Below are 27744 nucleotides of genomic sequence, written 5' to 3' on the forward strand. Positions count from 1 at the left end.
CCCCATTCCTCCCTCACCTCCTTCCACTTACCCTTCCCTAGCCCCCCTTCCTGATGTACAAAATAAAGAAAACGTGTGGTCAAAAATAGAATCTCTCTTTATTGAACAAAACTCGGGGAGACTGGGAAAAGGAGGTGGGAGAGGGGAAGAGAGAGGGTGGGAGAGGGGAGGGCAACTAAAATGATCAGGGGTTGGGAACAGGTCCCATATGAAGAGAGGCTAAAGAGACTGGGACTTTTCAGCTTAGAAAAGAGGAGACTGAGGGGGGATAGGATAGAGGTCTATAAAAGCATGAGTGGGGTGGAGAGGGTGCATCAAGAAAAGTTCTTCATTAGTTCCCATAATATAAGGACTAGAGGACACCAAAGGAAAGGAATGGGTAGCAGGCTTCAAACTAGTAACAGAAAGTTGTTCTTCACAAAGCAAAGAGTCAACCTGTGGAACTCCTTGCTGCAGGAGGCTGTGAAGGCTACAACTAGAACAGAGTTTAAAGAGAAGTGAGATAAAGTCATGGAGGTTGGGTCCATGGAGTGGTATTAGCCAGGGGGGAAGGAGTGGTGTCCCTGCCCAAAGTTTGTGGAAGGCTGGAGAGGGATGGCACGAGACAAATGGCTTGGTCACTGTCTTTGGTCCATCCCCTCCAGGGTCCCTAGGGTTGGCCGCTGTCGGCAGACAGGCTACTGGGCTAGATGGACCTTTGGTCTGACCCAGGACAGCCATTATAAGCTCAGGGCTCAGGGTCGGAGGTCTCAGTGGACCACCTTGATTTTCATGCACACCTGCTCCTGGGTGGCCAGGCTGGCAGCTCTCCTGCCCTAGACGGCCACTTTCCTGTGCCTAGTGCGGAGGTCGTGGACGAGGTCCACGATGTCCGCAGTAGACCAGGCGGGTGCCCGCCTCTTGCGGTCCCGGGCAAGCTCCTGGGAGCCTCCAGCCTGGTCCCGGGAAGAGGGGGAGGGCTGGGTGGCAGCGGGTGGCTGGCTCGAGCCGTGCCAGGTGCAGGGTCTGCTGGCTGGGTGCTGGCTGGGTCCGGGGCCGGGAGGGGGGCAATAGAGTTTCCCTGGTGTTGGCCAGAGTGGCCACCAGGGAAAGCTGGGGAGGGCTAGCCTCCCACTAGTTCGAATTAAGGGGCTACACACCCCTTAATTCAAACTAGTAAGTTCGAACTAGGCTTAGTCCTCGTACAATGAGGTTTACCTAGTTCGAACTAAGCGCTCCGCTAGTTCAAATTAAGTTCGAACTAGCGGTTTGCCTGTGTAGCGCCTATCAAAGTTAATTCGAACTAACGTCCGTTAGTTCGAATTAACTTTGTAGCGTAGACATACCCTGACTCCCAAGGCTTTTAATGGGCCTCCAGAAAGTGGGTGATCCCATGAGTAAGGGCTACTCAGGAGTCAGGGTTGCAGGGTGAACCCCCTCACATTATATACAGTTCTTCCAGAATGCTCGATGTGGAATATAATAACACTAATTAATAATTAATATCTCTGACCCTAGGCAGTGCAACTAAAATATATTATGAAGATTAATGATCTCAGCACTATATTTTAGTTGCACCGTCTAGTTTCCCCAACAATATAAAGAAGGCCTTATTAAAAGAAGATAAAGCTATCATGGCAGCATTTTTTAAACCACACTTGCTCTTTTCCTTTTCTTAAGAAAAGGGGACCGGGTGAATGAGGGTTAGTTAACTAACAGTTTTTTATTCACATCCAACAAGACCAGCTAGTCAGCTGCAAGAGGCAGTGGGGGAAAGGAAATCCACAATGCTTTTGACAAACAATTTCTTTTCTTTTTAAAAATTATTCTTGTTTTTTAATTCTTTTATTGGCAAGGCTCTTTCCTGTCACTCCTCTCCCACCCCCTCCTAAAAATATAAAAATGGTGGAGCATTAGTTGACTAAAGTACAATAAATAACTTGTGAACACAAAAGCATACTTTTTATTTGTTTCTTCTTTATACAAAATAAAGAAACTAGAAGCAAAAACTAGAATACATCCTTCAAACCGTGTAGTCTCCCTCCAACAAACTTTTGGGTTTGACTTGGTGTTTGTCAGACAATCAGACTTGAATCACTTTTTCATTGGTAGTTTTAGTTGTATTTCTGCCCAGTGACAAAAACAAAACAAACCCCAATAAAGTCTCTCCAAACAAGTCCTGGAGCCCTGAAAAGCTGAGCCAGAATTTACCACTAGGGGGCGCCCTTTCACCAGTGGAGGTTTTCTTTTGAAAGACACACCAATTCCCTTTCCCACCTCCACCATCACAAAACAAACCTTCTACTTAAAAAAAGTTAATTATGAGGGCTTTCCCCCCTTCCCTGATTAAGATTTAAAAAATGCAATCCTGGATGGAGCAAAGAAAAAAGAAAGAAAATCCCCCTCCCCCCCACAAAAAAAATATGAAGTTCAATCATTCTAGGCAGATCTGTGATCCAGTCTAGTTCAGCTTTGGTCCAAGAGATGCTGCTTCAGATACCTGTAGAGCAAGGGTTCTCAAACTTTTTGGACCCTGGCCCACCCCACTCAATGCAGACCTTTCTCTGGACCACCAGCCAACTACATGATGGGTGCAGGAGGGGGTGAAGGTGCAGGGTCTGGCCAGGAGGTGGGGTGCAGGAGTGGGCTGAAACCGGGAGGTCTGGGTGGGAGGTTGGGTGTAGGAGCAGGCTTGGAGTGGGGGGGTCTGGCCAGAAGGCAGGGTGCAGGAGTGGGCTGAGTGTGGGGGGTCTGGGCAGGAGGTGGGGTGCAGGTGGGGGTGTGAGGTCTAAGCAGGAGTGATGGTGCAGGAGTAGAGTGAGGATGTGTGGTCTCAGTGTGAGGGGGGTGCATCAGGGGAATGGGGGTGCAAGGTCTGGGCATGAGGTGGATGGGGGTGCTTACATAGCTCCATGCCTCCCACCACTCCCAGGCACTGCCCCCTGCTGCTTCCATTTGACATGATTCCAGCCAATGGGAGCAGCAAGGAAAGCCTCCAGGCAAGCGGTTTCCTGCAGTGCCATTTCCCCAGCCAGGGGGAGGGGGAGTGGCAGTGCGCAGAGCCACTTCCTTCCTCTGCAAGCTGGATCCGGCCCACAAGGCTCCCCGCTCCCCACCCCCGCATTGGGAAGCCGGCGCTGGTGCTCCAACCTTGTAGGGAGGTCTGTGGGGCTGCAGCACCAGCACAGCCTCCCCACTATGTGGGGGGAGCCCCAAGCCTGCGGCCCACCTGCAAGATTGTCACAGACCACTAGTGGTCCATGGACCACACTTTGAGAACTGCTGTTGCAGAGGTTCTTCAGCACCCGCCCAGGGCAGTCATGCCTGCTTACACGTGGCTAGGGAGAAAGACACTGAGGCTGGGAGCCCCAGCGGTCTAGGGGCGGGGGCGCTGGTAGAAACTCTGGAGAATTTTGGCATCAGTGTCAGGAAGCCGGTCGTGGTTCCTGGTGTCTTAGCCGGTGCTGGGAGGAAGCCGGATCTGCCCGGGGCAGAGGTAGCCAGGTATCCCCAGGGCTTGCACCTCCGCTGGCTGGGTCAGCCCTACCACACCGCTGCCTCGTTCAGCTCCTGGTTTGGATGCGAGAGGGGCCCGCTGTAGCTGCTATTGCTGGACAAGGAGAAAGGCGGGCTGGGGCCGCCGCTGAAGACCTCGCTGGGGATGGGGTGTAGCGAGCCGGGCAGCCCTGGCTCGGGGCTTGGGGTGTCGGGGTGCGAGATCATATCTGTGTACCTTTGGTTTTCAGAGGCATGGTGTCCAGGGAGCAGGGGCTCCAGGGGCCCCAAGGGCGTGGAGCCGGGCCCTGAGGTTGGAAGGTAGCTGGAGTCTGCGGGGGACTGGGCTTGCGAGGGAGGCCTGTGGGGGAAAAAATCGTAGTTCCCACCTGGCCCGTAGTAGTCTCCTTGGTAATCTGGAGTGGGGGAGAGAGAGGAAGGTGAGGCAGAGGCCGGACACCAGCAGCGCAGGGTGCACGGGGACTGCCCTGAGCCGGAGAGCCTGGGGCTAGCAGCCCCTGGCCAGGCCGGCCTCCTACACGCAAGACCACACAACCCCCGAGGTACAGGTGGACGCCTCTGTACCCACAGTCGCACCTGCTGTCGCGCGCCCCTGCTGTCTAACGCACCCCCTAGGGAGGCAGTGCGTGCACAGCACTGCGCGCTCAGCATTGTGCCTGCTCAGGGATCTTGGCCTGTGGCTTTTGCTCCACCACGGAAGAGGGTCCTGTAACAGTGACTCTCAGATAGAGCTGGTGGCCCACATTTATTTTCTGGCTGCTTCTTTTACTGCCCCGTTCCCCCTAGTGTCAAAATGAAGCTGCCCGAATGACCCCAATAAAACCAGGAGGGGATCAGACACGTTACTCCACAATTAGACACATCAATTGCCCAATGGGCAAGCAGAGTCAGGGAGAGGCTGGACCCTCTCGCTTTCCTTCCAAACTCAGGAAAAAACCCCAACAGTCAACATAATTTTAATTGACCAAACATTTAAAAAAGAACTAAACAAGGTCCCTATAAAAATCCGCACGCGCAGCCTGAGGGAGCACACACTTTCTCTTTCCAGGAGGATTTTGGGGGGGGACAGATGTATGAAAAATGTCTTATGGAGCTGGCATGGAAGGAAAGAAATCGAGGATTTTCCCCCTTCAGCAATGGTAGGTTTGCAAGTGAGGGGTCATTTTGCTAAGCCCCAGACTGGCCGGCTCACGCAGCAACCAAGCAGTCTGGCGACACCCAGCCAGCTAAGGAGTGATTGGCCCCCGCCTCCCTGCGCCTGTCGTGAAGGGGCCGAATTTTGAGGGGCCACATGCGGGAGGGGGAACGAGCTGACAATGGGGAGAAAACAAATAGCAAACACACGGGGGCCCGGCCTCTGTGATAGTGACCTTCCATATGCTCCAGGAGCTTGGAGGTAATTGGAACAAATGCCGTCTGAAAAAGGTACAAAAGGGTGCAGCTGGAGCTTTGTTCCTGGGAACACAAGCGGGGGAGTGGCGGGATTGAATGGGCGCAGGGCTTCTGTTCAGGCAGACAGCTTCATCACAATGTCTCTTTCTTACTTGCGGCAGGGGTGCAAACTTGGCCAAGGACCGGACGGAATCTCTAACAGGGGGATTAGAGGGGATCTCAACAAGCTGAGCTCACATTCAGGGCAAGGGAGGGAGGGTGTGTACGGGGATGGGGGGGTGGGGAAACCCTTCAAATAGATGCCACAGGAAGGATGGCAAAGTCATGGCAACCGCCCCTCACCTTCCCCTCCTACCCGCTGCCTTGGCCATCTCTCCTCAGTGTCTGCGAGGAGGACCAGTGACCCGGATCTCCGGGCCCATGAGCAGGGAGCGGGGGGGGGGGGATGCAGGGAAAAGAGCCGGTGGGCTGGAAGGAAAGGGAAAGGAACCTAGAAGTGGAAAGGAAGAGGAAGGGGAAGAGGAAACGAAAGAACTTTGGGATTATGTCTAGGGAGGAGTATAAATCTATTGCTCGAGAATGCAGGGGAGTTCTCAGGAAGGCAAAAGCACAATTGGAATTGCAGCTAGCAAGGGATGTGAAAGGCACAGTAAACTTCCGATAATCCGGCACCTTTAGGACCCAGGGGGTGCCGGATTATCAGATTTGCTGGACTATCAGAAGGGGGGCCTACGATGCCACCCCAGACCCCTCATAGCCCCCCCTTCCGATAGTCCGGCTCTGCCCCAGACGTCCCTGATTCAGCCGCTGCTGGTCAGTTTCAGCAGCGGCTGAATTGGGGACGCCTGCAGCAGAGCAGCTGGAGTGCTGCGGGGTTGGTCTGGTAGCACCAACCCCTGGCGCGACAAGACCAACCCAGCAGCACCCCAGCTGCTCTTGGGGATGCCTGGGGCAGAGCAGCTGGGGCGCTGCCGGGTTGGTCTGGTAGCACCAACCCTTGGTGCTGCGAGACCAACCCGGCAGGACCCCAGCTGTTCTGTCCCAGGTGTACCCAAGTCAGCTGCTGCTGAAACTGATCAGTGGCTGACCCCAGGAAGCTGGGGCAGAGCAGCTTTGCCTCGGGCTTCCTGGAGTCAGCCACTGGTCAGTTTCAGCAGCGGCTGAATCGGGGACAGCTGGGGTGCTGCTGGGTTAGTCCCGCAGCCCCAAGGGGCAGCGCTACAGGACCAACCCGGCAGCGCCCCAGCTGCTCTGCCCCCGGCTTCCCCGATTCAGCCACTGGTCAGTTTTAGCAGCAGCCGGACCATCGGAGTTTTACTGTAACAAGAAAGGTTTCTACAGGCATGTTAGCAATAAGAGGGTGATCAGAGAGGGTGTGGGGCCCTTACTGGAGGAGGGAGGTAACCTAGGGACAGATGATGTGGGGAAAGCTGAAGTACTCAATGATTTCTTTGCCTCTGTCTTCGCGGACAAGGTCAGCTCCCAGACTAATGCACTAGGCAACGCAGTATGGGAAGGAGGTGGACAGCCCTTGGTGGGGAAAGAACAGGTTAGGAACTATTTAGAAAAGCTAAACATACACAAATCCATGGGCCAAGATTTAATGCATCCGAGGGTACTGAGGGAGTTGGCAAGTGTCATTGTGGAGCCTTTGGCCATTATCTTTGAAAACTTGTGGAGATCGGGAGAGATCCCGGATGATTGGAAAAAGGCAAATGTAGTGCCCATCTTCAAAAAAGGGAAGAAGGACGATCCAGGGAACTACAGACCAGTCAGCCTCACCTCAGTCCCCGGAAAAATCATGGAAGGGATCCTTAAGGAATCCATTTTGAGGCACTTGGAAGAGGGGAAAGTGATCAGGAATAGTCAACATGGATTCACAAAGGGCAAGTTGTGCCTGACCAATCTGATTAGCTTCTATGATGAGGTAACTGGCTCTGTGGACATGGGAAAGTCAGTGGTTGTGATATACCTTGACTTCAGCAAAGCTTTTGATAAGGTCTCCCACAATATACTTGCCAGCAAGTTAAGGGAGTGTGATGGGGTGGGGCCCGCCTACCCCCCCCGAAACGGGCCCACCCCACAACTGACCCGGTGGTTGCCCTCTCGCTGCTGGGGGCCGCCCGACGCGAACTACGCGCATGCTGGCTGTGTAGCGCGGCCGCGCGTCTGGTGAGCGGCAGAACAGGAGACGTTGCGAGGCAACGTCAGACGTAGTGCGTCAGAAAATGGGAGCTGGAAATGACGTCATGGGAGGGGGCGGGAGGGTACAAGAGGGGAGAACCAGGGGAAACGTGGGGAGGAGGGGGAAAGAGCGAGGAGGCGAAAGAGCACGGGAAGCATAGGGAGGCGCAGGTGGGGTGGAAGTAGCCCAGCGCAGGGCAAGGAGCCGGCGCACCGGCGGGTTTCGGGGGCAGACCCCCCCCCCGGTGGGACAGAGCCCTGCGGCACTGTCCTTAGGGCCCTGGGCTGGGGTCTGGGAGTGAGGGTGGGCCCAGACCCCCCACCCCACATATCTCGGCTGAATAGAAGTGTGGACTGGTGACAATTACGCACTTGGAAAAGGGGCACGGTAGCACAAGAAAGAGGGGGTAGGACTGGAACCCCCACACGTGGTGGAGAATGTGGGTACGGGAAGCCCCGCGGGGGGCGGCTACAAAAAAAAAAGGGGGAGGGCAGGGGTGTTCTCTTTTTTTGTGTGTGGGTTCATTGTTTTGTTATGTGAGATTTGGAGGGGCGGGTCGCCGCGTTGGGAGGAGTATCCAGCCACACCCCAACCTGGAAGAGAGGAAAAGGAAAAGACTGACAGAGGACGCGGGGGAACGAGAGGACAGAGGGGTGGCATCAGCCCCCTCGGTCGAGCGGAATATGGAGGCAGCGGAGATGTTCAAGTGGTTAACCGAGAACCAGAGGCAGCAACATCAGCAGCAGACAGCCCTCCTCCAGCAACTCGCGGCCCAGCACCAGGACCAACAGAGGCAGCTCCTCACGGAGGTTGCGGAGCAGTATAAAGCTAACCAGGAACACTGGGTAAGACAATGGGGAGGGTTGGGAAGAGGGCAACCCCTAGGGCCGGGGGGTGATATGGCGGAAGGGGGTGCCCTTGCACAGCTACCGGTCCGCTTAGCCAAGATGGGGCCCCTCGATGACCCAGAGGCCTTCCTAGTGACTTTTGAGAGGGTGGCCACAGCCGCCAGGTGGCCAGAACAACACTGGGCAACGATCCTAGCTCCGTATCTGACAGGCCCGGCCCAGTTGGCCTACCGGAGTCTAGATCCCAGGGATGCCCTACATTACTTTAAGGTCAAAGAAGCGATATTGGACCAGCTGGGAGTGAACCCCGAGTCCTACTGGCAGCGGTTCAGGCAGGAGAAGTACCCCCACGGGGCTCGGCCCCGAGCGGTCGCTCAGAGGCTAAGGGAGGCCGGGTGGCGTTGGCTGGAACCGGAACAGCATACGGGTCCCCAGGTGGCTGAGAAGGTGGTGTTGGAGCAATTTGTAAACATTTTACCAGGAGAAAGTCAGCATTGGGTTCGCCGGCATCACCCCACCTCGTTAGGAGAGGCGGTGACCCTAGTAGAAGATTATATGGCCGCCGAGGGGAGTGAGGGGGGCAGTAGGGGACGGAAGGACCCCCATGGTAGGGGCGGGAGAGGCGCCGTACCGGTGACCCCCCGGCTCGGAGAGAGAGCGGGAGGCGGACCCCCCCCCCTTGTCCCATTAGGAACCACGGAAGATGACTAGCCCCCGTGTGGAATCGGCCAGTGGCAATCGAACCCGCTCCTCGACTGCCACCCCGAGAGGGACGCACAGACAACCCCACCCCGGCCCGAGGACCAGCCGGAGCATGCTATCAGTGTGGACAAGAGGGGCACTTCAAAAGAGACTGCCCCTTTATGGACTGCTCATACGGGAAGGTAATGAGTCAAGCGGCTACGGGGGAGGTAGGAGGTCAGGGGAAGATTTTATGGGAGGTTGAGGTGGAGGGCCGGCAAGTCACGGCCCTGGTAGATTCCGGGTTTGGGCAGACCTTAGTGAGGGCAGACCTGGTGGAAGAAGGGGGCCCGCGGGGACCCCCGGTCCACGTACAGTGTGTACACGGGCGCGTGGAGGCATACCCCACAGCCTGGGTGCACCTCAAAGATGGGGCCCAGGCCGGATGGATCTACGTAGCCCTCGTTCCAGGGTTAATATACCCCGTCCTGCTGGGGCGCGACTGGAAGGGATTTGAGCAGGCCCTACGGGAATGGCCGGGGCGGGAAGGAGGTAAGGTGGTATTAGCCGCCGACCCCGAGACGTCCGCCGGGGTCGCTGGGGATGGAGAGGTGGGTTCACCAGACTTTATGAGAGAACAGAGAGAGGATCCCTTACTGCAGCAGGCCTGGGACCAAGCCGCTAGAAATGCAGGGGAGGCAGAGAAACAGCGGATAGCGCAAATGTTTCCCCGATTTGAGATCCAGGGCGACTGGCTGTATAGAGTCACAGAGGAGAAGGAACCGGGGGAGGTTATCACCCAGCTATTAGTGCCGGCACAGCACCATCGGCAGCTACTAAGGTTGGCCCATAGTAATCCTTGGGCCGGGCACCTGGGATATGAAAAGACGATTAGCCGCCTCCTGCAGAGGTTCTACTGGCCCGGTATCTACCGAGCCACACGGGACTTCTGTGAATCTTGCCCGGAATGTCAGAAGGTCAGGCCCGGGCGGGTCCCGCAAGCACCCTTGGTGCCTCTCCCCGTAGTAGAGGTCCCCTTTCGAAGGATAGCAATGGACCTAGTGGGGCCTTTGGAACCCACAAAGAACCGGTGTTCATACATCTTAGTAGTGATAGACTATGCAACCCGCTACCCAGAAGCCGTGCCACTGCGGAACATCACTGCCTCGACGGTGGCGGAGGAACTGGTGAAGATATTTGCACGCGTGGGGTTGCCAGAAGAAATCCTGACCGACCAAGGGACGAATTTTACGTCCAACCTTATGAAGGAGCTATGCCGACTGTTCCGAGTCAGGGCGCTGAGGATGTCAGTGTACCATCCCCAGACGGATGGATTAGCGGAAAGATTCAATCGCACCCTCAAAGGTATGCTCAAGAAGTTTGCCCAGGAGGATCCCAGCGGGTGGGACCGAGCCCTCCCGGCCCTGATGTTTGCTGTCAGAGAAGTGCCACAGGCCTCTACTGGGTTCTCCCCGTTCGAACTTTTATATGGGCGCCAACCCAGGGGGATTTTGGACGTGGTTCGGGAGGCCTGGGAGGATCAGGTGACACAGACAACCGGGTCGGTGCCCTATATCCTCAAGTTGAGAGAGAGGTTACAGCGGGTGGGGGAGTTTGCCAAACAGAACCTCCTTGACGCACAGGAGCGACAGGCCCAGTATTACAACCGCAGGGCGAGGCTACGAGTTTTTCAGCCAGGGGATAGGGTGCTCCTGCTGTTGCCCGAGCAGTCATCTAAACTACTGGCCCGGTGTCAGGGGCCCTTCGAAATCGTTTGCAGGGTCGGGGAAGTGAACTATGAAGTACGAATGCCCGGTAGGAGGAAAACAACCAATATTTATCACGTGAACCTCCTAAAGGAATGGCGGGTGCAGGAGGGCTTAGTGGGGCTCGAGGGTGAGAGGGTGGCGAAGTTTCAGGTAGGAGGGGAGTTGACAGAGGCTCAGCAGGAGGAGATCCGTAGTCTTTTGAATGAGTTCCCACAGGTGCTGACGGATGTACCCGGATACACGAAAGCAGCGTGTCATCACATCCTGACCGAAGCCGGCTGTACAATCCGCCACCCGGTGCGGCCCCTGCCAAGGAAGCTGTGGCCGACAGTGCGGGAGGAGGTAGAGAAGATGTTGCAGTGGGGCGTAGTGGAAGAATCCCATAGCGCCTGGAGGAGCCCCATAGTGCTGGTTCCCAAGTCGGATGGGTCCGTCCGGTTCTGTATCGATTTCCGCAAGGTCAACGCGGTATCGCAATTTGATGCGTATCCCATGCCCCGCGTGGACGAGTTGTTGGAGCGGCTCGGGACAGCCAGGTATTTGTCTACCCTCGATCTAGCTAAAGGGTATTGGCAGATACCACTGTCGCCGGAATCACGGGAGAAGACGGCCTTTTCAACACCCTTCGGTCTTTACCAGTTTGTAAAGATGCCGTTCGGGCTTCAAGGCGCCGCAGCCACTTTTCAACGTCTGATGGACCGGGTGTTACGACCTCATGAAAACTATGCGGCCGCTTATATAGACGACATAGTGATCTATAGCCAGACCTGGCCTGAGCATGTAAAGCGGGTAAGGGCAGTTCTGACCTCATTACAGGAGGCGGGGCTAACAGCAAACCCGGCGAAGTGCCATTTTGGGCAGCAGGAGGTCTCCTATTTGGGGTATACGGTGGGCAAGGGTAAGATCCGCCCCCAGGTGGCGAAGGTCGAGGCCCTGCGAGACTATCCGGCACCGAATACCAAGCGGCAGGTGCGGCAATTTTTAGGGCTGGCTGGCTACTACCGCCGGTTCGTGCCGGACTTCGCTACGGTGGCCGCCCCATTGACAGACCTGACATGCGACGCGGCACCCAAGCGGGTAAGATGGGACCCCCGATGTGAGAAAGCCTTTAGGGAGCTGAAGCGTCACCTCACCCAGGCCCCGGTGTTGGCTCAGCCCGACTTCTCGAGGCCTTTTATTCTGCAAACGGACGCCTCGGAGGTGGGCCTCGGGGCAGTGCTCTCACAAGGGGAAGGTGGGGAGGAACACCCCATTGTGTATATCAGCCGCAAACTCCTGCCCAGGGAGCAGAATTATTCCACCATAGAAAAGGAAGCCTTGGCGGTAAAATGGGCCGTTAACTTATTGCGCTATTATCTCCTAGGTAACCCGTTCACGGTAGTGACTGACCATGCCCCGCTGCGGTGGCTCCAGGCCATGAAGGATTCCAACGCACGGATTATGTGCTGGTATCTGGCGTTACAGCCTTATCGATTCGAGATAAGCCACCGAGCGGGAAAATCCAACAGCAATGCAGATTTCTTTTCAAGAAATATGATGGCAGAGCACGGGAGCCAGAGGGGACAAGGACAGGACGTAAGGGGGGAGGTGTGTGACGGGGTGGGGCCCGCCTACCCCCCCTGAAACGGGCCCACCCCGCACTGACCCGGCGGTTGCCCTCTCGCTGCTGGGGGCCGCCCGACGCGAACTACGCGCATGCTGGCTGTGTAGCGCGGCCGCGCGTCTGGTGAGCGGCAGAACAGGAGACGTTGCGAGGCAACGTCAGACGTAGTGCGTCAGAAAATGGGAGCCGGAAATGACGTCATGGGAGGGGGTGGAGTCGACGGGGGCGGGAGGGTACAAGAGGGGAGAACCAGGGGAAACGTGGGGAGGAGGGGGAAAGAGCGAGGAGGCGAAAGAGCACGGGAAGCATAGGGAGGCGCAGGTGGGGTGGAAGTAGCCCAGCGCAGGGCAAGGAGCCGGCGCACCGGCGGGTTTCGGGGGCAGACCCCCCCCGGTGGGACAGAGCCCTGCGGCACTGTCCTTAGGGCCCTGGGCTGGGGTCTGGGAGTGAGGGTGGGCCCAGACCCCCCACCCCACATATCTCGGCTGAATAGAAGTGTGGACTGGTGACAATTACGCACTTGGAAAAGGGGCACGGTAGCACAAGAAAGAGGGGGTAGGACTGGAACCCCCACACGGAGTATGGATTGGATAAATGGACTGTAAGATGAATAGAAAGCTGGCTAGACTGTCAGGCCCAGCGGGTAGTGATCAACGGCTCGATGTCAGGTTGGAGGTTGGTGTCTAGTGGAGTGCCCCAGGATCTGTTTTGTTCAACAAAAGTGTAGAGTCCTGCACTTGGGACAGAAGAATCCCAAGTATTGTTACAGGCTGGGGACCGAATGGCTAAGTAGCAGTTCTGCAGAAAAGGACCTGGGGGTTACAGTGGATGAGAAGCTGGATATGAGTCAACAGTGCGCCCTTGTAGCCAAGAAGGCTAATGGCATATTAGGTTGCATTAAGAGGAGCATTGCCAGCAGATCCAGAGATGTCATTATTCCCCTTTATTTGGCTCTCATGAGGCCACATCTGCAGTATTGTGTCCAGTTCAGGGCCCCCCACTATAGAAAGGATGTGGACGCATTGGAGAGGGTCCAGCGGAGGGCGACCAAAATGATTAGGGGCTGGAGCATATGACTTATGAGGAGAGGCTGAGGGACTTGGGTCTGTTTAGTCTGCAGAAGCGAAGAGTGAGGGGGGATTTGATAGCAGCCTTCAACTTCCTGAAGGGAGGTTCCAAAGAGGATGGAGAGAGGCTGTTCTCAGTAGTGACAGATGGCAGAACAAGGAGCAATGGTCTCAAGTTGTGCTGGGAGAGGTCTAGGTTGGATATTAGGAAAACTATTTCCCTAGGAGGGTGGTGAAGCACTGGAATGGGTTACCTAGGGAAGTAGTGGAGTCTCCATCCCTAGAGGTGTTTAAGTCTCGGCTTGACAAAGCCCTGGCTGGGTTGATTTAATTGGAATTGGTCCTGCCTTGGGCAGGGGGCTGGACTTGATGGACTTCTAAGGTCTCTTACAGCCCTAGGATTCTATGATTCTATGTCGCATTCCAACACCTGCCATCCAGCAAGAATCCATTATAACCTACGGGTTGCGGCTGCCCTGCCCCCAGCTCCCTGCGCGAGTCGCAGCAGCCACTGCAATGAAATACCAACATCCCTGGCTTGGGTGCTGGGCAGCAGCCGCAGAGCCAGGGCAGCTCCCGGCGTGTCACATGCTTTGTGTAAAAACGACACTTCTTCTTAAACAACATCCCCAGTCTCTGTCGGGGCAGCCACGCACTTCATTGCTAGGGGAGGGACAGGAAGACAAGGGACTCCCCTGCTGCCTCCAAAACCAAACCGTCACAAAAAGAGCTGCAACGAGCTCTCTCCTTCTAGCCGCTGGCCAGGAGGCAGCCCCAGTGGGTTTCTCCTCTTGTCTGTGCTGCGGGTTCACAGGCCCAACTATGGGCCTAAATCCGGGGAGTTGATTCCTGGGAATAAACTTATACCCAGGCGACAAGTCCTATTGAGCCAGAATCTGGTGTTGGTTACACCAGAGTCTGGTGTGAGTCTGGATTCACACCAGGGCGTAACTAAGTTCAGAATCTGGCCCATGGCTGTGAACAGGAGTAAGGTAACCTAGACAGGACCATGCAACCGAGTAGCAAATTCACTCCCAGGAGCAAAGCTTGTGGGGCCGTGCCCTACAGTATGTCCCAGTGGAGATTCCCCACGGTGCCCCACTTGCTGTGAATGGCTCCTCGTGCAATCCAGAGTCAGGTAAAATTGTAGCGGGAGTCAGAACCTTTCCGTTCTCTCGGATTGCATCGGCGGCTGGCAAGAAGCGCAGGGGTGCGATCTAACCCTGAAGCGGGTCACTGTAGGAGGCAGAGATTCGGCCTTCCGCCGAGCCAGCCCTCAGCAGACCTCATTCCACAAGGAGTAACAGTTAATCCGAACTAAGGATTTAGTTCAGATTAACTTTAAACTGCTGCGTGTAGCTGCGGGCAGTTAGTTCGAACTAAGGGGGATTTAAAAATGGTGGCCAAACGGGAACATGCAAATAAAGCCCGGGATATTTAAATCCCGGGCTACATTTGCAACTCCGGTTGCCTGATTTTCCTACCTAGCTCAAATTAACGAGCTAGTGTAGACATACCCCTAGAGAAATACCAGCCCCTGACTTGCCTTGGCTGCGAAGCTGCGGAAGTGGGCCAAAGCAAGCTGTGCTGTACTACTTTGTCAGGGCTCAGAGACCTGCAATTTTACCTGACCCCAAAATTCCTCCCCTCTCCCCAGCCCAGCTAGGAAAAACAGTAACAATGAACTGAATCCTTTGGGGGGAAGAAATGGCGTGAAAGGTCGTTGAGACCCTTCCTTGCAGGCAGACGCCAGCTCACACAGAAGGCAAGCCGCAAGCTTGCTCTTTTGAAAAGACACAATGAAATACTACAAAATGCAAGAGTTAAAACTTTCGCGGCTTAATTTCTAAACATAGAATCATAGAATAATAGGACTGGAAGGGACCTCGAGAGGTCATCGAGTCCAGCCCCCCGCCCTCAAGGCAGGACCAAGCTCCGTCTACACCATCCCTGACAGATGTCTATCTAACCTGTTCTTAAATATCTCCAGAGAGGGAGATTCCACCACCTCCCTTGGCAATTTATTCCAATATTTGACCACCCTGACAGGAATTTTTTCCTCATGTCCAATCTAAACCTCCCTTGCTGCACTTTAAGCCCATTACTCCTTGTCCTGTCCTCAGAAACCAAGAGGAACAAATTTTCTCCTTCCTCCTTGTGACACCCTTTTAGATATTTGACATGGTCAAAGAAAGAATAAAGCAAGGAAATGAGAAAGAAAGAACAAATGAACAAAGGGAAAGCAAAAGAAAAAATCCAGAAAAAAGAAGAACAAAAAAGAAAAATGGAAGAATGAATGAAAGAATGAACAATGTTCAAATAAAAATGAACAAATGAGTGAGAAAGAAAAAGAAAGAAAGGCTGATTCCTCTAGTCTTAATTTGTTTGCTCTGGGATCTGTATTTGTTGTGTTTTTTACAATGTTTGAATACAAAGCGTGTTAGGGGGTCATCCAGGAAGTGATCCATAAAATGCTCATTACCTCCATAATAAGTGTAAGGGGTAGAACCCAACATTTCAGATTCATCCAGCCTGCCTCCCAGAGGGCGCATGCGCCGAGGACTCCTGAAGAAGGCATGCCTCCTGGCCCCCAGCGCGCTCAGCTGTTTCATTCTCCTCTCCTTGGACCTTCTATTTTGGAACCAAACCTGCAGGCAAATTAAACAAGAACGTGGTGACAACATCCACACCAACCCACAGCTCCCACCAGCTGTCTCCCAAGGCCCCATCAAGCCACATGGGCACTTTGCAAGACAACAATAACCAAGTTGATTCATTTGTTTTGATTTGCCTGCCTTTGGCCTGCCTCTTGCAATACGTGTTTGCCACCGGTCTCGGTTTCTAGATTAATCTACTATTATATTGATCGATCTCCGTAACAAAGGGGTACAGAGCTACTGTGGTGAACAGGCAGATCAGGAAGCTGGTGTTGTTAATAGGGTGCCAGCTAAGAGACTGTTTCCCTTCACTGATCGCACCAAGATGTTCCACATTTTTCCATCAGGATTTTCCAGATGAAGGCCGCAACATAGCACATCCTCCCCCTGCCAACTCCCGGTTGGCAAGCTCCCCGAAGATCCACTTTTCTGTTCTTTGGACCAGCTTCTGACTGGACACTTTACAAGAGGCTGGCGAAGAGTTTCTGAAGAAAAATGAGGAGAAACTTTCAACTGGGGGATTAAACTCTGCAGTTTAGCCAATGAAGCAAATTGGCTGGCTTTGAATTAAAAAGAAAAGGAAAGATGGGAATGAACTCCCAGAACCATCCAGGGGTGAAGGGTTTTTGCTCACCCTTGGAGAGCTTTATAACAAAGTATGTTTCCTACTCCCCCCTCCTCTAAATCCTAGAAGACATGTTCATAAAGGGAACTAGAGAGACTTTTCAAACTACAAACTATTGTGGGAGTGCCTGTTTTCCTAATCTAGCCATCCATCCATTGACAGAAACCTAGAGCAATACAGAATTCATAGAGACAGATAGAAATACATAGCAATAAATAACACAGATATGTGAATATGTATAGCGTCTGATGCTACGGGGGGGTGTGAAAAAGAAAGGAAATCTTGGGTGTTCTCCCATCTTGCAGATTACATAGATGAACTACAGAACATTTCATTCCTCCCTTTTGTTTGGTCTAGAACAATTTTTTTCACACACTCGCCTAGCACAGCAAAAACATGTTTGAATATATGACGTCAGTAGTAACAAAAGACCTGAACATACTTCTCTGTTTCATCCCAATCTATTTTTCTGGATTGGGAATTATTTCTATCCCCCTCCCCAATTTCCTCGTTAACATGCAAGTGCAGATTCTCTTAACCAACAGCGTGCATATGTCTCGTTGCAAAATGTCAAGATAGAAGCAACTCTCAGCTTCACCGGTTTAAAGAACTGAGGTTAATTTCTTCTCTTGACGCCCTTTGCTTTAAAAGTTTTTTTTTTTTAACTTTAAATTTATGATTCATGAAAAAACATTTTTGAGGCCACACTCTAAACTTTCTTCCACTCACTGGCTCAGTCTGAAAGTCCCACCAGGCAAGTACAGGATAAAGAGATTGCAGAAGAGCACTGAGAAGGCTTAGAACAGTGTTTCTTAAACTGTGTTCCGTGGCACACCGGTGTGTCGTGAGGCAGTTGGAGGTGTGCCGTGGAGAACCAAAATGGCCACCCTTACACCCTTAAAGGGGCAGGCGACCTTTTCTTTTTTTTGCTCAACAAAAAATCTCTGGTGTTCCTCATAAAAAAAATTATTGTTTGGTGTTCCTCAGTCTTAAAAAGTTTAAGAAACACTGGCTTAGAACAAGAAAGCAGGAAACTGAAGGAAAGATGAGGGTACTGCATTAGGCTGATGCCATGTTTTTAAGAACTTCTTGCTCATCAGGTGCAGGTTGGAGATGTAATAAGCCATTGTGGTGGGTTTGGCAGCCAGCATCATATACAGCACATAGGCCAGGTGTCTAGTGGAGGTGTCTTGGTGATGTTTTTGTTCTTGGTTAGCGTGGGCTCTGTTGCCATTGGATTCAGCTCCTACTGAAGTCAACCGGAGCCTTTTCATTGACCTCAATAGGAGCTGAGACAAGTTCTTTAGGGAACTGGAATCTGATCCAAAGCTAGCTGAAATCAATGGGATCTTTCCACTTTGGGTAACTCACAGCACCGCGCAAACTGCGTGGGGGGGGGGGAGGGGGAGAATCAAAGGGCCCTGAAGAAAGTTGAGGGTCACCACTCCAGGGCTGGGCTGGTCAGCGCTTCTTCACATCAATTCCCGCTTGTGTGAGGGCCAGAGCCAAAGGGCTGGAGCTTTTCCATCAAGTTCAGTGGGCTTTGGATGAGGCACTAGGCAGGCACATCAGTACTTGAGACTGAGTGCTAGCTATCGCCTGAGGACTCTCCAGATGAAGAAAACAATTCTATCACTAGAGAGCTTTCAGCACAAACTCCCTGAGCCTCCTCCTCCTCTTTATTAGCAACGGAGGCCAATTAGGATCACTGCTAAAATAATTCTGACAATAGGAAATAGTCCTCTTGCTTAGGAGAGAGGAACCTTGCAGTCTCCACATCACAACATAAAGAAGGACAGAAGGGACCAATGGACTGAGCAGTGGCGAGGACTGAGGAGTCCAGGTTGGAGACTCAGCTCTACCACGAGCCATATGGGTGAACTTGAGCAATTCGCTTCACGGCTTTCAGCCTCGGTTTCCCCATCTGTAAAATGGAGCTAAACACGCGCATTTCCTTTGTAAAGACTTACAAAGGGGGTAATTCTCATTCTTACAAAGGGGAAATCTTCCTAGCAACGACCTACTTGGTCTCTCCTTGGATTTTATGCCAATTTCCTCCGGCACTTTTAGCTGCTGCCAGATTTCTCTAAATGGCAGAATTTTCTCTCCTCTCCCTCCCTAGCTTCTCACAGCCCACGGTTCCCCTGACGTCATACTGCTGAGTTTGGGACGTCACAGTCATCTCCATAGCGACAGGCTGCCATGTAGCAGAATTAGGCGGCTGGGAGTTGCAACCCAATGGATCCAAAATGGAGAAGAGAGGGAAGCAGGGGTGACTAGTGCTCTCCCCGCCTGCTTAAGCAGATGGTGATATTGTGGGAGGTCACTAGTCCCTGATCCTTTCTTCTGTTCTCTGCTATGGCACCCATTGCCACTGAGCTTTCCTGTACCTGGATCACTCGCATGTTGAGCCCTGTCTCCTGTGCCAGCTGTTCCCGGATATGCCTGGTAGGTTTGGGGGTAGCAGCAAAAGCAGCCTTGAGAGTCTCCAGCTGCTTGGCTTTAATTGTAGTCCGAGGTCCTCTTCTCTTGGTGCCCGAGTTCTGTTCCTCGTTTTCGTTGTTGGTGGTCTCTTTGTCCGAGGAGGTGGAGTTGTCCGTTTCCTTTGTATCATCCTGCATGGGATCCTGGAGATCCGGGGACAAACTTCTGTCTGTACAGGAGGACACTGCAAGGGAGAGGCAGACAGGAGAGGGATGGCTCTGAGCTGAGCTGGGATCCCCACCCCACTGTCCCACGCGCTGCTTTCTGGAGGCCAGATCCGCCCCCGCCCCCAGCTTTCTGCGCTAGGGGAACACGAATCAATCACTCCCAAAGAACACAACGAAGAGTTAATGAGGGGGTCAGAATTAGCAGCAAAATGGGCTTATCGGTCTGTGTGGCAGCAGGGGCGCAAAACACCTCTGGCCTTTTGTGTCGCTGGAGCAGGAAGAGGGTGCGACTCCGGTGTAAAACCTCTGGCTTTGGTGGAGTCGCATGGGATTTACACCAGGGTGACTGGCTCCGGATGGCAGTTTTGCACCGCACTGGCAGAGAGGGAGCTGTCCCAGGCTCCCACTCTGGGGAAGGAAGCGCTTTCATTTGGGTCAGCTTGAGAGTTTTCCTATCAGACACAAAGGTGGGAACCGGAACCACTGACCGCCACAAAGCTAGGGACCGCCTTGGCCCTGCCTCACCCCGCCCCCAGATCCAGCGAATCCCTGGCCTTGGGATCGGAAATCCGTCGGCTGCCTGACCCCTTTTCTCCCCGCAGCAGGCCCCTAATGTGAAACTCACGGGGTAACCTCCGCTCACTTGGCCCAGAGCAGCAACCCAAGGGAGCCTCCTGGCAAGATCTATTTGCGGGTGCTGAAAGAGCCCAACCCTGCCATTCTGATGCAGAGACAGCGGCCAAGGAAGTTCAATGGGAATTTTACCTCTGCCTAAAGAGGCAAGGATCGGGTCCGCTGCTTGTACATGCCACGTGCAGACATAGCACAAACAGACAAATATTGGGGTCTGGGGTATTGTCTCCATTAGGGTTTATGAAGGGCTCTGATGCCACAGGGATGGGGGGGAGGGAGGAAGGAATTCTGAGTGTTTGTGTGTGATGAAAGGCACGAAGATGATCTGTGGAGGAAGAAGGTGAAAGGTCTCAGAGGCTGCAGCCTTTACTCATGCTGTTAGCCCCAGGGGTGAGAAGGGATCGTTCCCCTGACTTGGAAGCTTGGGGCCTTGTCTGGATTCTCTTCGCACATAAGAAATCTGGGGGAAATATCCAGGCCTTGTTGGGCAGGGGAGTAATTAGATCTCAGAGATCTCAGGGGAAGGTGGTGGTGTTAGCCCAAATCAACCAGGAACCGGAGAAACATCTGTCCCCCTCCCACCTCCCCCTTCCCAGTCTGGTCACATGTTTACAGCTGGGCCTATACATGGCAACGTTCACTTTCCCCCAGCACCTGATAAATGTAAAGTAATGTGCATTGGAAAAATAATCCCAACTATACATACACTATGATGGGGACTAATTTGGCTACAACTACTCAAGAGAGAGATCTTGGAGTCATTGTGGATAGTTCTCTGAAAACATCCACTCAATGCGCAGCGGCAGTCAGAAAAGCAAATAGAATGTTAGGAATCATTAAAAACGGGATAGAGAATAAAACAGAAAATACCATAATGCCTCTATATAAAACCACAGTACACCACATCTTGAATACTATGAACAGATGTAGTCACCTTATCTCAAAAAAGATATCTTGGCACTGGAAAAGGTTCAGAAAAGGTCAACAAAAATGATTAGGGGTTTGGAACGGGTCCCATATGAAGAGAGAGAAAAAAAAACTTGGACTTTTCAGCTTAGCAAAGAGGAGACTAAGGGGGGATATGATTGAGGTCTATAAAATCATGACTGTGTGGAGAAAGTGAATAAGGAAAAGTTATTTACTTATTCCCACAATATAAGAACTAGGGATCACCAAAGGGAAATAAGAACAACCCAGGAAACTACAGACCAGTCAGTTTTACTTCTGTGCCAGGGAAGATAATGGAGCAAGTAATTAAGGAAATCATCTGTAAACACTTGGAAGGTGGCAAGGTGATAGGGAACAGCCAGCATGGATTTGTAAAGAACAAATCATGTCAAACCAATCTGATAGCTTTCTTTGATAGGATAACGAGTCTTGCGGATAATGGAGAAGCGGTGGATGTCAGATACCTAGACTTTACTAAGGCATTTGAGAAGGTCTTGCATGATCTTCTTATCAATAAACTAGGGAAATACAACTTAGATGGGGCTACTATAAGGTGGGTGCGTAACTGGCTGGATAACCGTACTCAGAGAGTAGTTATTAATGGTTCACAATCCTGCTGGAAAGGCATAACAAGTGGGGTTCCGCAGGGCTCTGTTTTGGGACCGGCTCTGTTCAATATCTTCATCAACGATTTAGATATTGGCATAGAAAGTACGCTTATTAAGTTTGCAGATGATACCAAGCTGGGAGGGGTTGCGACTAATCTGAAGGATAGGGTCATAATTCAAAATGATCTGGACGAACTGGAGAAATGGTCTGAGGTAAATAGGATGAAGTTTAATAAGGACAAATGCAAAGTGCTCCACTTAGGAAGGAACAATCAGTTTCACACATACAGAATGGGAAGCGACTGTCTGGGAAGAAGTACGGCAGAAAGGGATCTAGGGGTTATAGTGGACCACAAGCTGAATATGAGTCAGCAGTGTGATGCTGTTGCAAAAAAAGCAAACATGATTCTGGGATGCATTAACAGGTGTGTTGTGAGCAAGACACGAGAAGTCATTCTTCCGCTCTACTCTGCGCTGACTAGGCCTCAGTTGGAGTATTGTGTCCAGTTCTGAGCACCACATTTCAAGAAAGATGTGGAGAAATTGGAGAGGGTCCAGAGAAGAGCAACAAGAATGATTAAAGGTCTAGAGAACATGATCTATGAAGGAAGACTGAAAGAATTGGGCTTGTTTAGTTTGGAAAAGAGAAGATTGAGGGGGAACATGATAGCAGTTTTCAGGTTTCTAAAAGGGTGTCATAAGGAGGAGGGAGAAAAAATGTTCTTTTTGGCCTCTGAGGATAGAACAAGAAGCAAGGGGCTTAAACTGCAGCAAGGGAGGTTTAGTTTGGACATTAGGAAAAACTTCCTAACTGTCAGGGTGGTTAAACACTGGAATAAATTACCCAGGGAGGTTGTGGAATCTCCATCTCTGGAGATATTTAAGGGTAGATTGGATAAATGTCTATCAGGCATGGTCTACAGTACTGGGTCCTGCCATGAGGGCAGGGGACTGGACTCAATGACCTCTCGAAGTCCCTTCCAGTCCTAGTACTCTGATTCTATTAAATGAAATTAATAGGCAGCAGGTTTAAAACAAAGAAAAGGAAGTTTTTCTTCACTCAGCACAGTCAACCTGAGGAACTCCTTGCCAGAGGATGTGGTGAAGGCTAGGACTATAACAGGGTTCAAAAAAGAGCTAGACAGATTCATGGAGGTTAGGTCCATCAATGGCTATTAGCCAGGATGGGTAGGAATGGTGTCCCTAGCCTGTGTTGGTCTGAAAATGGATGACAGGAGAGGGATCACATGAGGGTTACCTGTTGTGTTCCCTCCCTCTGGGGCACCTGGCATTGGCCACTGTCGGCAGACAGGACACTGGGCTGGATGGACCTTTGGTCTGACCCAGTATGGCTGTTCTTATGTTCACCTGCTGAATGTGGGGCCTGGATTATTAAAAAATGGAAAAATCTGTTCTTTTCCCACTTCCAATCCTGTCTCTGACCCTGCATCCTCTCCACCAGCTCCTCTTTTCCCCTTCCCAGCACAGCCTTTAGTCCACTTCTCCACTTCAGATGAAAGAAGGTTTCATCTGAAGAAGTGGGTTGTACTCACAAAAGCTCATGATACCATCTACAATACATGTTTCGTTAACCTCAGTCTAGCAAAAACTTTAAAAACAACAAAGTCATGGAGCACCTTAGAGACTGTTTTCAAATCACCGTCCCCGTATGCTTATAAGGTGCACCAGCCCTAGGCCTCTGCAGGCCACACAGGGTCAGAGCCTGCTGGCCTGGGGCTGATGCTCCATACCTGAGTTGAGGCTGCCTTCCTTTAAGCTGGGCGAGTTCAAATAGTCCTCTTTGCAAACAAATTTGCTTTCATTTATAATATAAAGTTCCTCTCCCGTGGAGAGCTGCTTGTTGCAAACCATGCAGGTGAAACAGTTCAGGTGAAAGACTTTGCTTCGGGCTTTGCGGACGAGGTCACTCGGAGAGATGCCTTGGGAACAGCCTGCGCATTTGGTACCGAACCTCCTGAACAGTAGCGAGAGAGAGAGAGAGAAGGGAGGGTGATAACACAGAAGGGACTACCCGGGCACTTAGTGGCCTGGCCTGAGTGTCATCCCCCCTCCCCCCTGCCACCGGCCACCTATAACTGCATCACACCCAACCGCAGGCATCTTGGCAGAGAGGGTGGATGGTGGAGATGAGGCGATTAAAGCAATTGCCCTGGGTTCCGATATCCCAAGGAAAGCAGATTTGGATGCCAGCAAAACGCGTGCATAAAACTATTCCTCTTGTGGCGGATTTGGTCTCCAGCAACACACGCCTCGAGCAGGCGAAGAGAGGGCTCAATTTACATGAGAATTATCTCCTAGCCCTGAGTGCTCTTGTTTGACTCCCTAGACATGGACACCCCACCCCCACTTTAACAGGTCTGTCTCCATGGGAAATATTCTGGGGTGTCTGTTTTGTTTGGTTGGCGAGTGAAATCCCTCCCCCAGCTCTGGCAGGTAGCTGGCTTTCCCGACCCACCGCTTTCATTCAATCCTTGCCAGCGCAGAGGCAGGGAGCAATTCTTCTCTCTGGGGCACACAGGGGCAAACCCCAATGGGGAAGGGGCAATTTGCTGAGCTGTGTTTTGGGGGCAGATTGATTGCAGCTCAGAATAAGGTGTGGGGAGTGGGTCGGGTTTCTCTGTATGCGTCGGAATGCGTGGGTTTCAGATGGGCTGCTTTAAGAAGCAGCCATTATTTGGCATCAGTATAAGCATCCGCTTTGGTTTTGGATACCACACTGCGTCCACCAGAAATCTGCAGCACATTTGCATCCTTTTTTCAGGCTGCATTTCGGGAGGACACAGGAGGTAACCAATGGATCTTCCTATACAGTCATAATTCTGATGAATATTCCTCTTCTCTTAAACAATATCACATTTCGGTTAGTAAATATCCACTGGGGACACTTCTGTTGTTAGAGGGGTGGTTAGTTACAAAAGAGAAACACAGATGGCTGCTTATTGAATTCAAAATGGGACAGGGGATCTAGCTAACATTTGAGGCTCCTAAAAATTGTGTCCCCTTTTCCTGTGAAAACAAGCCATGAACCGATGCTGAGAATGGGTCTAGTTTTGATCTCCCTTTGTTCTGTATTCCAGACCCCCCCCCTTTTTTTTGTATTGCAAAAACAGGGTTTTTTTTCCCCTAGGGAATGATCACTATCAAGCAGCAGAATCGTACCTGTTCTTTAAAGCAGGTAATTTAGTTTCCACTTTGAGGTGTTGATTCTGCCTCCAGAGAGATTTGAGGGCGCTTGTGGAAGCGGAATGTGCGGAGCGGGGATAAGGGAGAAATAAAACTGGGGTTTTTCTTCCTTGTTTCAACACAACTTCTAAGAGCTTCACTTTCCATGACGTTGATTTAGTGAAAGCATTAGAAGTCATAAGTCATTTTTTGGTCTTATCCTGGAGCATAATTGGCTCATCTGCACCTTATCAAAAATCATTAAAGGCATTTAAGGAGTTGCAGCATGAGGGGTGCTGAATGCATAGGGGCTATTAAAAGTAGTTTACATGTGTAAAGGCGAGTGTGACACTTAACCTATTCAAATTCACCTTTATTAGGGCCTATACGACTAGGAAAGCTGCCTTCTCCCCCCACTCTATATTAATCATCCCCCGAGCTTTTCACCCTTTAGCTAAACAAATGACCACATTTACCTCAATTGCAGCCAGAAACAAAAGGCCAAGCGATATTTAGGGCGATTTTACATTTTCAATGAGTTCATTTGTTGGTTTAAAAGAAGAAGGGGAGGAGGGGGAACAAGTCTGTTCTGTGCTCGCACAGCCAATTAGATCACAAAGCTTTGCTCCTAAGCCCAGCAAGGAACTTTACTGGTGCTTTTTAGAATTCCCAGCCCAGGCTGGAACATTGGGGCAAAGGAGTTTGGGAGCATCCCCCCGATATTCCGCTCTCTGCCAACCTCTTCCCACCGCACATTAGTTCGAATTGATTCTAACTGAGGCTCTGCCTCTCCTCAAGACAAGTCTTGTTACTTTTAAAGCCAGGGGCCTTAGAACATTAGGCTTTTATTTCTGAGATGTCGTGTGCCTCTCAACCCCAGAATGCATTTTAAAAAGTAACCCACAAACCGTTGCCTTCTCTCCTGGCATAGGATCAGCTCGGATCTGGCTCAACTTTGTGCATAAATCCACATATAAAAACATAGAAATCGGGTTACACAGCGAACAAGGCGCCTGACGTTTTCCTAGTTCTAGGATCTTAACTCTCGCGCAGAAAACGCCGAGGAATCTCGCAAAAAAGGGGGACATTGACAATAGGTACAACCGATGCCTGCGGATTGTAAAAGTCACTTTAAACCGAACTGGTGTGCGGTTAATAAAGAGATTCCCGCCTCTTCCCCCCCCCCCCCCCAGGAACATATAGGACTCCTTTTGGGAGTGTGAATGGAATATCTGACAGCGAGCGATGGAGAGGACTACAGAAATGCGCCAATTACGGAAAGCTACTAGGACGCTAGGACAAGCACAGAAGTAGGGTATCGCTGTGCTAGCCAAGCAGCTGGGGAAGGGGTTCGCCTCCTTCTTAGGGAACTTACCAGAAAAAGTCGTTTTTGCAGTAAAGCTTGCCTTCCCTTGAGAAGCATTTCTCCGTCAGGTTGCACTTGCATTCGCAGCACTGGACACACTTAATGTGCCAGGCCCTGTCCAACACGTTCAGCAGAAACCTGTCCAAAATGGGCCTCTCGCAGCCTGCACAATGCACCATCATGACCTCGGCCGAGGAAGGCGAGACAACCCGAATGACACAGGGTGCAGCCCCCCACCCGGCGGCCGAAAGCGATCGCAAGGGTGGAAAAACGGAGAACACTTTCAGCTTCCTTCCTTCTTCTCCTGGGAGTCCTGGGGGCAGGCAAAAAGTGTTGTGTGGACTTTCCAGACTGCCGCCACCGAGGCAGATGCTTCTCTTTCTCCTGCTCCCCACCTCTTCCAGCAGGTTCAGTCGGGGGAAGCGAAGCAAAGATATCCTGGAGGAATTACTTTCTCGGCGCCTTTCAGTGTAGGCGCATCTCGGCCTGCAGTAGCCCCAGCCAGCGCCTGTGTGGAAGCAGCCAGTCCACGAAAAGGCTTAATAATCAAACACAAGAATAACCACCTCAACAAAGCCGGGAGCCCCCAGTTCCTCCGTGCAGATGGCTGGTTGGGACTTTTCTCCACTTTCACGCTGTTCCCATCTTCAGCTTTGTCTCCCAGTTTAGTAATTCGCGCATCCTTATTCAGATTTGGTGACGTCCCGCAGAACATAGGGAGGCCGAGGGCCAATGAGAAGGCGGTGGCCATGGCAACCTCTTAATTTATAGCACATCTAAATTGGCTCCAGCCTTGCGCTTGGCACAGAGGGGGGAAAAAACAAGGCACCACTATTGTTGAGTAGTAGGTTTTACCTGGTGCGGGGGCTAAGTAAGTATTTACCTTTATTTTGTTTGCAGGGGCGGGTGGGTGCAGATTTAAATTATTTTTGCAGTTTGGGGGTAATATTTTATCTTTCTCTTCTTGGGGCAATGGGGGGGGGCGGGAGGGAATGAGACCTCGGGGAGGTCACTGCACCTGCAAAACAAGCTCTGGTTTTCCTCACTGTCAACAGAAAGCAGCGAATGGCCTCTTTGCATAAGTAGAAAAGGTGGAAATTCTTGCTCTTTTGTCAAGCGGTCTCCATGCATCCAAATGAAAAAAGAGAAAAGCTGAAGGACCCCCGATCTGGGGGTAGTTAGGCCAGTAGCATGCTGAGAGGAGTGCCCCCAGGAGAAGGCAAGTTCGGACAATGTCTTGGGATAAAAAGTTATCTGTTTTGTACTTCTCAGATATGAAGGCAATTGATCCCCTAGCGAGCTAGCTGGCCTTTGTTATACAGACGGGGGGGAGGAGGGTTTACAGAATGCATCTTTAAAACTAGAGTCAATATGAGAAGGATGGGAGGAGAATCAGGAAAGCAAAACCCCTTTGGAAAGAGAGAGAGAGAGACGTGTTGTTCTTGTGCTATTGTATATGATTTTTCTCTTTAATTTCAGGTCCTGCGGACTTTTAAATTACCCATTCACTTTGTGCGCAAGGTGATGACTCGAATGAATTAACCTTTGTAAACAAATGTTCTAGAGCTGAAAATACGTTTGAGTTGAAATAAAAGTTGTGGCCTGAAACGGCTTCTCTGGGAGATTACATTAGATTAGATAGATAGACAGATAGATGAGAAAGTACAGCGATAGACGATAAAATGTTAATAGATCTATCTAGCAATTAGACAAATTAGAAAGTATAGCAATAGATAACAGATTAGATGATACAATGTTATTTATAGATGATCCAGCTAGCAACAGTTATATTAGAAGGTGTAGCTATAGGTTAACTCGGTAGGCAGATAGATAATTAAATAGATAAGAATGTATAACAATAGTGAGGAATGTATGTAGATGGTTAGGTAGAAGGGAATGTATGCGGAAGACATATGAGAAGGTACATCAATCGATATCTAGTAGATAAGAATAAACAGTAATAGACAGATGGGTGTGGCAATAGATGATAGATTAGATGGATAGACAAGAATACAGTTAAATAGATACAAATG

At 51.4% G+C, this 27744-nt stretch overlaps 1 protein-coding gene across 1 annotated transcript; it reads right to left on the reverse strand.

Moving 5' to 3' along the window:
* Positions 1-2018: 2018 nt before the first annotated feature.
* On the reverse strand, positions 2019-26422 carry LOC142825148 (LIM/homeobox protein Lhx5-like). The gene is made up of 5 exons (XM_075916873.2): positions 25721-26422; positions 22914-23137; positions 18713-18990; positions 15523-15688; positions 2019-3890 (listed from the first exon to the last, which is right to left on the reverse strand). Exons 1-5 carry the CDS (start codon positions 25891-25893, stop codon positions 3523-3525), a joined length of 1209 nt encoding a protein of 402 aa, XP_075772988.1. The 5' UTR covers positions 25894-26422; the 3' UTR covers positions 2019-3522.
* Positions 26423-27744: the final 1322 nt, after the last annotated feature.

This window comes from Pelodiscus sinensis, chromosome W (genome assembly GCF_052426305.1).
Source record: "Pelodiscus sinensis isolate ZL-2025 chromosome W, ASM5242630v1, whole genome shotgun sequence".
NCBI classification, from domain to species: Eukaryota; Metazoa; Chordata; order Testudines; family Trionychidae; genus Pelodiscus; species Pelodiscus sinensis.